The following is a 10,882-nucleotide window of genomic DNA, read 5'->3' as shown; positions in this document are numbered from 1 at the left end:
CAATCCATCGCCAACGCCTTCGTTGAACCTGCGTGGTGATGGACTCGGTTTCAGATCTTCGGTGGAGTTCTTCGTTGGTGATGGTGTTTGGCCAAAAGATGTTAAGTATGCGCCTGAGGCATCTGTTTTGGAAGACGTCAAGCTTGTTACTGATGGTTTTGGTCATCTTCCAAGATTCTGATCCGTAAAGGAGGGTGCTGATCACAGTTGACTTCTCAGCTTGATTTGATGACTCATGTTTTTTGCCTTCCATATGCTACCACTGACTGGCTTTGCAGAAAAAGGAACAACAGATGTGACCTGGCTTAATACCAGGATTTTCGATTTGATTTTCTGTCTGCAGCCTCCTCAGATCAATATAGCCAGAGAAGGGTATAAAGTCTCTGGTATAGCCTAACACTGAAAGCATAACAGCGGTAACATAACTCCCATAAACTAGGTTAGTCGTATGTTAAAAGGGGTTTAACTTCCCCAATATTTAAATATGTGAGAATTTATTAATTAATTTTACGTAATAGCTGTTCAAAAATATATGTCTGACTATCGATCTGGTGGCAAGTACTCACCGACGATAGCAATTAGCGAGGATCTGTGGGATGGAGACCAGCGCGGCATGGCGACAGCTGCACGACGCATATATTAGTATGGCAGTTTGGATAGCAAAAAACATGTCAATCGGCGCTCAATCAATAAAGAAAGTATAGTCACAAACGCATGGGTGTTACCATCGACAGTAACGTATCGTGGTCCCAACACATCTGTACCACAAGCAAAAGCACCTCCAAGAAAATCTACCAAATGTCAAGAATTAAACATTTCCTAGACCCTCCAACAATATATCATAGATAACTTGCTAGAAGAGGTAAATACTAAACAGAGTCCTTAGATGCCCCTTTTTTGTTCAGCTATTAATAAAGATATCTCAAAAATGTTTGATAATTACAAAACCTCATGGATCATACGGGTAACTTCAACATTTCTTTATGTTCTCGGTATTTCGGGAAAAAAGGTAACAATATGCACTTAGTAAGTTTGGGAAATCGAAATCACTTGTGTGTTAAAACCTTCACTTGGAAGCTCTCACATGGAATATATTACTACAAACTAGTAGACCTAAGTAATTAAGGACTTCTGAATCCCCTATTCCCTTCTGACTAATCTACAGTACATCAAAGTTTAGTGGCACTTGAAATGTCGCTTTCGAGTCAAGTAACGATCCTCTTAAGTGCTCTATTAACTAAGAAGTGTTTCAAAAACAAGGAAGGAATTATCGTCTTGAGTTGGTGCAGTTTTCACAAACGTCGGTCATGGACAATGTTGTCAAGACATTGAAAAATCCCGCCTTGTTGAAGGGTTTGTGAAACAAATTCAACTAAGACCAACAATTTAAAAAGTTCACCTTTAGTGCAATATGATTTGAACAATGAACATTTTACTGTGTCCTATTTATATATATATATTCGAAAGTAAAGAGAGACATGTCTGCAAAACGATTTTCAGTGTTTGGGGTTATATCTCTTTAGTTTAAACTCAATACTGTGATAAAATCATTAGCGATATTATTGGTGAAGTTTTCTTGTAAAGGATTTTAGTTTGCAAATATAAATCTTTTCATCTCCATCCAGGGATGAGATTTTGCTTGTTTTGCGTAACAGTAGGAGCAGAGAAACTAAACGGTTAACTAATAATGTTTAGCGTTTATCTGAATTTTGGTACTTCTTATAATGTTCTGACTGTAGTGGGCAACACTATAGATAATAAAAAAGTGAACTTATTGTTGGACGTGGAAGGAGTCAGAAAAATATATGACTACGAAAAAATAAAGTCCTGCAGCTACTGCCTCGCGCTATTTTATCTCTTCTTAATGCGTAACTGTAAGTTGAGACAAACGATACGCGACCCTAGGTAACACACTTGGAAGAAAGAGTGCATAGAAACTTATACAGCGCTAATCCCATAGTTGAAAAGGAACAGATTGGCAAAGCCCTTCAATTCCGATTTTAATATCTAGCGCAATTTCTCACACAGCGAATAAAATGCTTGAAATAAAGTGGGATTACACCTTCTGTGTTTTGGCTTTTTATGTACAACAAGCTCTCAATATATATATATATCTCACTCACACACATACAAACGCAGCTCACAAGCTTGTCTAGGTATAGTTGTGCTCAAGATGAAAGGGCATTATTAATTTCGGTCTGCGGTATCGTGCGTTGGAAGCAAAGGACTAGGAAAGGTCAGCTACATGCACCATTTAAGCTATTTACTGAGATCATCGAGTGTTGAAAGTGGATATGGCTTAGCACCGACCTATATTATATGTATTAACGCATAAAGTTTAGTTCGGAGACACATACAGGGGTGATTCGTATCACTGTTATCATTCCCCCTCTTTTTACTGACATCGTCACATAGTCTGAAAGCAATATAAACTTTTATGGCCTCTTAGAGCTGTATAGCGTTCTAGTTCTAGGCCTCCCTGTTCACGCTACTGCACTTTATCGCGGTATTAGCAGTCGTTTCTTCCTAGTGCCGATTTATATTTTGGCTACGAGGAAGTCGACAAACTTTGGGAAAACCTGTTTCTCTGATGTCTGCAGAGAAAAGCAAACGTGATGTGAGGTTGACATTAAGCTGCCTGTGACTGCCTCGACAATTATTGAGGCAAAAGTCAATTATTGTCTGCGTCTGGTTTTTATCGTTTACTGTGTTAGTGTCCACAGTCATCACTAGGCTGACGTCGGTGTCAAGTTTTATGAAGAAGATGCTTTGGAAATTTTAACAATGACAATGGCAACGACGGCGACGACGACGAAGACCACGATGATGATGATGATGATGATGATGATGATGATATTTTAAAAATCTCCATTTCTTCATGTTTTACATGTTAGGGAATATACATATGACAAGTTTAAAAAATAAGTATATGAAGCCAATATAAGAAGAATATGAAATATTTACACATTGATACCCACTCCCTGAGTTACGCGTTAGTCAAATAAAACATGGGCATATGGAAACTGCCCCCTTTCATGAGCTCATTAAGCTTTTTTTGTCTCTGTTTGATACTATTTTGGAACCGTTATGCTGCAGGATCGCAACCTGATGGAAACAACATGAATCACATGCTGGGGACCTGACTTTACCGGGAGTGTTGCCACTTTGCTTTTATGGGATCACGAACTTGTAATGCTGGACTGCTGGCAGACGGTTTTTTCCAGTTAACTACTAAAACGAGGCATGAGACTACAAAACTTCCGGTTTAGTCACATTCTTTGTTTGAGCTCGCCGAGACTAACAGCGGAGAACGTCGCAAGAGGGAAGCGTATGTCTTGGCAGACAGACAGCAGTCCACCTATACACGTCCGTGATGGGACAGGGATAAAGCTGTTCAAGTAAAACTGTGACCACCTCAGCTATGACTAGATCGTCGTGTGAAGGACAGAACCTGTGGCGGGAACACCATCGCGACGTTAATATTACCATGTAATAAACTTCCTTGATAAAAGCAGAGCAACACCGCCGTCATGAAGTGGGAAGGTTCAAATCTCGGAGCGGGCGTCAGCTGCAAAAGGACAATTTTACTTGGCAACATCCTGGTCAGTCCTCAGGAACCTCTGCTAGCCACAGTGAAGTGGTGGAAACTGTCTTAGTTCAACCACGTCGGTCGACATGACATCTTACCGAAAACAGTGCTTAGATGAACGTAGGAGGACGGTGTTAAGGTAATCAAAAGAAACGCCGGTTAACAAACATCCACGAGTTGTCAGCCTGCACAATACTCCCCAATCTCAAGGTGCTGAAGATAGGGCCCAATACTCAAAAGTACTGGCCACTCAGTAATGATGGTGGGGCTTGCTGACAAAATGGCTGTTAAAATCAGTATTTATGTTTCTCTCACAACTGACGTCACCGAAACAAGAAACGTAACTCTTCTTCAATCACTAGGTAAAGTGGATACAGAGTTATGCTTCTTATTAACCTTTAAATAACCAACCCTGAATTAGAGAAAATAAAATGAAGACTATTTATATGAATTTTTAACAGTTTGAATCAGGAATATATTTTTTTTACATTTATTGTTGGTAACCACTGTTTATATTCTGATGTAAACCGAAAACAAAATTAACCTCTTGAAACAACAAATAAAATTGTCTGGAACTCCATAGCATCTTTGCATGTATCTTGTACAAGAAGATTATACAAAAGTTTATTTCAGCATATCACATCAATAATACCCTACGGATCGTGTAATCTTTACATCAAATTTCTACAAAAGTTTTAGAGCATAGGCAATTAAAAGCTAAGGTCACAAACCTGACAATTAGATATAAATACACCTTGTATGAATGTAAAGAGATAATTGGCAACTTTAAAAACGGGAATGGCACAAAACCGTAATGGCGTCTAGGTGATGAATACTAAAACCACAAGTATTGTAATGAATTTAATAGACCCTACTATTAACTATAACATATAAACAGTGGCATAAGATGTTTATCCTTGAAGGCCAGAGAATGATTTGTGTTTTACGCCGAGCTAGAAGCTAAGCATGCATCATGGTACAGCAGTTAGCCCTTCTAAATAGATGTAAGATGGAGAGAGAAAAATGTGTGCCCGAGACGAGAACTGAACCCAGGACGTCCAACCTTCACTGTATTTGTGACAGACGCTAATCGTTACGCCACCAGACCGCCCACTTCAAGGCTGAGAGGAGAACCGGTTCAAACTCCATGCTGACATTGAACAAAGTTCGCACTCGCATATTACAAAAGAAAATTTATTGCAATCACAAGAAATGTACGTAGTCTACAGGGCATATACATAAAGATCAAACGAGATATGTGGCTGTGTTTTATGCTATATGCTCAATACACGTTCTGGGTGATACAATTCTTTCAAATCCAACAAAATCAAAGGCATCTGGATAATAATTCGAAGCTTTTTATGTCTCATCGTTTATACCAGTCACTGGTTTTACATTTCTTAGATAATTTCAATACATGACATTAATTTACAGTTAATGTTCTCTTAAGCATTTTCTATTGCTACAGATGGTGTTTTACCTGCTGACCTTTGTTAAATCGACAACAAGAATGCAGCTTCAATAGCAGAAGTTGTTGAACATACTGCGTAAAAGATGACATACAACAGAAACACCTACAAAAAGTACTACGCTGTTGGCCAACACCAGCATCAATGGATATCTAAGGACAACGAAGAAGCGAACGCGACAATAAAAGCACACAATATAACCCTACACACACTCATGAAGTTATAATATCATATCTCTAAGTATATATATATATTCTATGTGTCTTGATTATAGTGTGACAAACAAAGAAAACCAACACCAATATTGTCAATATTTACAAAAAAATGTCAAATATTGTATTAAAATATTTGCCTGAATTTGTAGCCCATCAGATTATCGCTAATCACAGAAACCTAATCAACCCTGGCTTAGATGGTAGTGACTCTAATAGTCTATGAAAAGAATTAATTGTGTAATATAATATAATAAATCTACAAACACATGAAATTTATTCCGACATTGCTATACTATTTCGAGTATCTGTGCGTGTGTGATTGTGTGTGATTGTGTGTGTTTGGTGTGCGTTTTATGTGCGTGTGTGTATGTGTGAGAGCGTATGTGATTTCGTGTATAAGATTTATCAGAAAATCTGGACGTGTTACATTTTTCAAACATAGCAATAAAATAATAGCATCTATAAATATGACCCGCTACCATAGAATGAGCCTTACTTCGGAAATTTAAGAATTTACAAGTTGTATATTTTTACGGTGTACAGATTTTGACCCTTCTTATGATTTCAATGTTGTTCTCATAGTCCCAAAACTGAGTTATAAAACTTTGAAATGTGTAAGTTCGGTAGGGGCCTTTAGATTATTCAATTCAAAAACACATTTTCGTTTTTTCATGTATTAATAATGCTTCGTAACTCAGATCGGTTTTCGCCGTTTATTGTCGCTTTACTCAGCATTCAGAAATGAGTATCGTCCCCTTCAGCCAATCGCTCAGCGCCTTTTCTCTTGTTACCAAGGAAACTTCAGTATCGGATTATCCCATTGGATAGCGTCGTGAATAATGACAAAATGTGTTTTCTCTTAAGCGTTTGTAAACAAATCATCTGTTTTGGGTAATAGTTGAGTCAGCAATTTTAAAAGAGGGAAAATTCAGATTCCAGGCTGTGTACAAGGTATAATACGATGAGGTTCTTACAGGTAAATGGAACCGAAACAGCGTTTGCATTTCGCTATTTTCCTGTGAAAATCGGCGCACGGATCGCCGTGGGTGAACTCAAAATATATTTAAACATTGTTTTATTTTATCAGAGCACTGTATTTCCCTTTCAGCTTAATAACAAAGTAATCATAAAGAAAATCCAAACTGCACAAAGCTGACCCTCATTATATTCCGGGGCCTCTAGTACGAAACAGCTCTCTGCGACCTACATTCCGTGGTGGCGAGTCATGAAGTACACATGTATGAGAAATAAACAATTTTATAAACTTAATAACAAAATTGTCATTAAATCATTATCATTATCTTGGTTATTTTTAGTATCTTTGACCGTTTGCACTTTTGTCTCACCATCTTCATCTATCTTCGTTGTGCAAAACGGCTTGCACGCTGGGGAACGCTATTCCTGCAGAAACATTAGCATTTCCCCTGTCACCTTTAAAAGGCGACAGATACAGTTCTAGGCAGAGCCAATGGTATACTTTGGTTTGGTCGGTTCTCAGCTAGGAGGTCTTGGTCCTCTTGTTTTTTTACTTTTAACAGCTGAAGTGTAGCGTGGAAGTTCTAACTTGTCCAGTCTGTTATTAAAAAAAGTTTACTTTTCAATATGCTGATTAATTAATAAATACATAAAATAAACTTTAACAGTAGTTTTAGTATCTCCTCTTTTCTTTTCTACTTTTCTTTTTTTCTCTGGTAGGTATATATTGCGCATCTTTATAGAGAAATAATTGTTTTTGGAGAAAAAACTAGTTTACTAAAAGCAAAGCGTTATAACCTTCTTTATTAATGTACAGTTAGTTAATTAATTAATAATTTCCTTAAGTTTTAAAACTCTGTGGATTATTCATAGTGCTGATAGTATCTAGAGCAATTAATCTTGAAGCATTATTGGTGAATAGAAATAATAAGACCTTGATATGCCAGTTGATTATACACTTGAAGTGTATGACAGCAGCCAATACTTACACTTCGTTCTTCCATGATTCCAACTCCCCGTTCTTATTCAAAAAAGTTTCCTTTTCTGTTTCCTCTTTGCTTTCTTGATCAGCATCGTCCGCTTTGCCATTTTCGGTTATTTTCCCGAACCTGTTAAAAAGCACTAGAAAAAAGTCAGATAAACATTTCTTTTCAATAACAACGACTGAACTTGTAGTTCCTCCAAAAACAATGTACAATCAAAAACTACTGTGTATATTTTCAGTTCTGTTTTTATCTTTTCCCCTTTTCTCACATTGCACACCACAATACAATAGTCTAAAATTTATATTTAGTAAACCACGCTAACTGAATACAAACAAACAAACAAACAAACAAACAAAAAAAAAAACACCTTTTTTGTTTTGGGAATGTTTCAATCTACGTTTAACAGTTTTTTTAATGAAGCTCTTAGGATCGTTGATTACTGTCATAAGTGCAGCAAGAAGTATACAATTAGTAACCAAATTGTGTGCGTGCGTGCGTGCCTGCGCGCGCGTGTGTGTGTGTGTGTTGTCAATTTAGACTTCTGAAACTAATCAGGATAGAAGAGGACTATTTTCTGAGTTTCATATTGAACGCTTGAAGATTTACAGTTTGAATGTGCCCATATCATTATAAATGAAACTCCTGGATAACAATAAGCAATAATTCAGTTCTAGTCCTTCGTCTGGTATGTCACAGACTCGTGTAGTTGTGTCCCTGTAAAGTTTCCGTACATGTGAATATCAGAAGTCCTCTCAAATGCAGGTGTACAAGGAATCTTTACCATCAGCAGCAATCATGTATGTTCTGCCAGTTACACAGGCTGTAATGTTTGTGTGTAGTTACTTACTATTGTTTCCTTCATCACAGGTGTGCTCTCCCATAAATTCACATTGGCCCAAGTAAGGCAGCAAGAGTGAGCTCACTGCAATAGTCAAGAAAGTCTTTAACCCTGATTTCACATCTCAGGGTATGATGTGAACATAAATAACAGGAACAGTGACAAGGGTTCCACACACGCATACCAAAAAATAATCTGTTTACACAGAAAACATTATATATTCATTTCCTAATAAAGTTCTAACAGAGCAAATGCCTTATCATGTTTGTAACTACTCTTGGCATGGTTATTTATTATTTATAACCTCATCCTAATATAGTTTTTCACTGCGTAAGTAATGAAAATCAGGAAAATGGGTATATTGATAGACATTTTCTTCGGCGACAAAATACAGATATAATGTTTGAACACAACTATTTTGCTGTTAAATGCGTGAATGTTTCAAAAATTATCAAAATGATCAAAAAGCATACACACATAGATATGTTTATTCACGAGCAAAATGAAGCTGTTGAAAAACATTTTAATGTACCGTTCTTTCCCTCTGATGTCGTGTAGGCAACAATGACTGGTCCTCGTTTAGCATACTTCACTTCAGTAGTCCAGTATAACTTAGCATTGCATTTTTCATTGAATTCCACTTTGCACTTCACTAATGGGGCTTAGGAAATAACAGAACAAAAGGTCCTTAACTTATTTATCCATAAGCTCAATGTGACAGTCAAGAAAATTTCACACAACGATAAGTAGTAACAACTGCCTGTAGATAATGTTAAATACAAAATGAACATTTCGAAATGTTTCATGCCTGTGACAATAAATCTTTGTAAAGATGATATCTTATTTCGGTCTTATTGATCAAATGATGATGTCATCGAAAGCAGGTGGGCCTATAATCGTTATTATTTACTGATTACAGTATCATTCTAGTTGTTTGAAACTACCATGATGTTAAATGTTAAGTCTCTGTGTGATTACAATTTCTTTGGTCGCGCAGGCTAATGTATTTTTTTTTTGGTTCAAGATTTTTTCTTCCTATCACACTGATTATTTTATACAAGGGGAATGATTCAATTTGTGTCTGTCTTTTCACTTTCGTAATATAAAGCAAAAAAAAGAATAAAATTAATAAATCGTAAATCCAGTATTGTCTGATTTACATTAGCGACCTCACCTAAAATGGTCATAGTGCTTCCATCAGTAACCACAGTTATTGTCAAGAAAAGAAATATGTTTTCTATAAAGTAAGGCATTGACTTTTTTAATACGCGGTCGTGTCTTGGTAATTAAAAAGTTGTGTTACCTTGCGCATAACCAATCTGTATCAGGGCAAGGCACAACCATAAAAGGATGTTTGCCTTGAGAAAGCCTTGATCTTGATTTGCTGGACGATCCATTGCGGTACTTTTAGAACCAATTAAAACAAATGTTTCTTTCTTTAATGTTTTGTTGTGAAAATAAAATATACGTTACAAAGGAAGAACAGACAGCGCAAATGGCACTGAACAGTTTTACAGATTCGAATTTAACATTGAAATACAAACGACAAATAGCGTGTATAAATATTTTCTACAAACCTGAGCCTTCAAAATACATTGAATGGATTTCACCAACATGTAATGAGGAAGCATGCATTTATGTATGTGTTATCATTTTCTAATTGATAATTCAATAGTTTAGGCATGAACAACAAAGAAAATAAAAATCAGGTGATTGGCTGTATACAGTGTTTTTGTTGATGCACTGAGTTTGCGTAGGTCTCAAGCAATCATTGATGCAATCTTCTATAGTTTCAAAAAGCATCATCTAAGGAATGTCAGCCTTAACCACAATCTAAGGGATGTGTACAGTTGTGACTGAGATGCGCGCGCAAGTTTTCCTGGCCAATGGAAAGCTTCCACGCTCACGTTTATTCAAGAACGTTCCAGGTGACGTGTATAGTTAGTCCCCTACTTACAAAAGTTCAAGTTACAAAATGTCGATTTGACCTTAACAACTGCTCAAGCTCAAAAGTAGTTTACCTGTATTGTAATTATAAACTATTATAAACTTTATGCACCTGAATGTTGATCAAACACATTAAAAACAACATAAAACTATTGTTTATGTCGGTACCTGTGTAAGAAGAGCTGGTTAAACATGTGCTGTAATCAAAACATGTCTCTGCCTGTACTGACTTAGGAACACAAGTACATATGAACAGTCTCCTCGTGTTCGTAAGTTGGGGACATCATTAGTTTTTAATTCTCCAAAATTAATTTTTTTATTGTAAATTAGCGACACCCGATGCATAAAGAAGAAATTAAGGTGTGTTGTTAATTTTCAGATTGGGACCGTTATTGACGTTAATAAGGGTAAACTAATATTGTTTCTAGGTAAAGGTATGGCATCCGAGTGTCATAGAATAGTACTTTTGACGGTTGTATTTTAAGCCAAGTGAAAGACAATTAACTTTCCCAAATGCACACTATTCGAGGAAAAAACAAAAACATAGGTTAGAAACATCAGCTTTCGTGTAACACGACATAAAGTAGATTTTTCTATTGATTTAGCCAGGTAAGAGAGATAGCATGATTAAAGCACACAAGATAAAGAGAATTACAACTCACTGGGATCTGAGAAGTGACGTGTAGCTTTTTGACTTGCTTTGACCACGATCGAGCTCTGTCTGTTGAGGGTTGGTTGCCAGGTGTGTAGGTATATGCTCGGTAAAGCAGTGGACCTGAACTGAGGTTAAATCTATTTTAAGAGGTGACTCAGTGTCAGCTAGTAGTATGCTAACAGATAATTGTCTAACATATGCCGGAAAC

The 10,882-nt window shown here is 36.7% G+C and overlaps 2 protein-coding genes across 6 annotated transcripts in view; one reads left to right on the top strand and one right to left on the bottom strand.

The window, feature by feature from the left end:
* Window positions 1-10,882, top strand: part of LOC112568295 — a 50,733-nt gene that overhangs the window by 25,512 nt on the left and 14,339 nt on the right. The window contains exon 6 of one of the 5 annotated variants that reach the window (XR_003100054.1): window positions 3,097-3,781. The exons of the other annotated variants lie outside the window; for them this stretch is intronic. The gene's annotated coding sequence lies outside the window, so the exon portion shown is untranslated. Of the gene's footprint in view, window positions 1-3,096; window positions 3,782-10,882 lie in introns of those variants that run through there. 5 annotated transcript variants of the gene reach the window in all.
* On the bottom strand, window positions 3,796-10,863 carry LOC112568299. The gene is made up of 6 exons (XM_025245538.1): window positions 10,682-10,863; window positions 9,376-9,476; window positions 8,605-8,733; window positions 8,082-8,156; window positions 7,238-7,370; window positions 3,796-6,846 (listed from the first exon to the last, which is right to left on the bottom strand). The coding sequence occupies exons 2-6, from the start codon at window positions 9,467-9,469 to the stop codon at window positions 6,768-6,770; spliced, it is 510 nt and encodes a 169-aa protein (XP_025101323.1). The 5' UTR covers window positions 9,470-9,476; window positions 10,682-10,863; the 3' UTR covers window positions 3,796-6,767.

The sequence above is a fragment of the Pomacea canaliculata genome, linkage group LG7 (assembly GCF_003073045.1).
Source record: "Pomacea canaliculata isolate SZHN2017 linkage group LG7, ASM307304v1, whole genome shotgun sequence".
Classification (NCBI taxonomy): Eukaryota; Metazoa; Mollusca; class Gastropoda; order Architaenioglossa; family Ampullariidae; genus Pomacea; species Pomacea canaliculata.
Note: the sequence above shows the minus strand (reverse complement) of the source record. Positions and strands in the feature narration are given on the sequence as shown.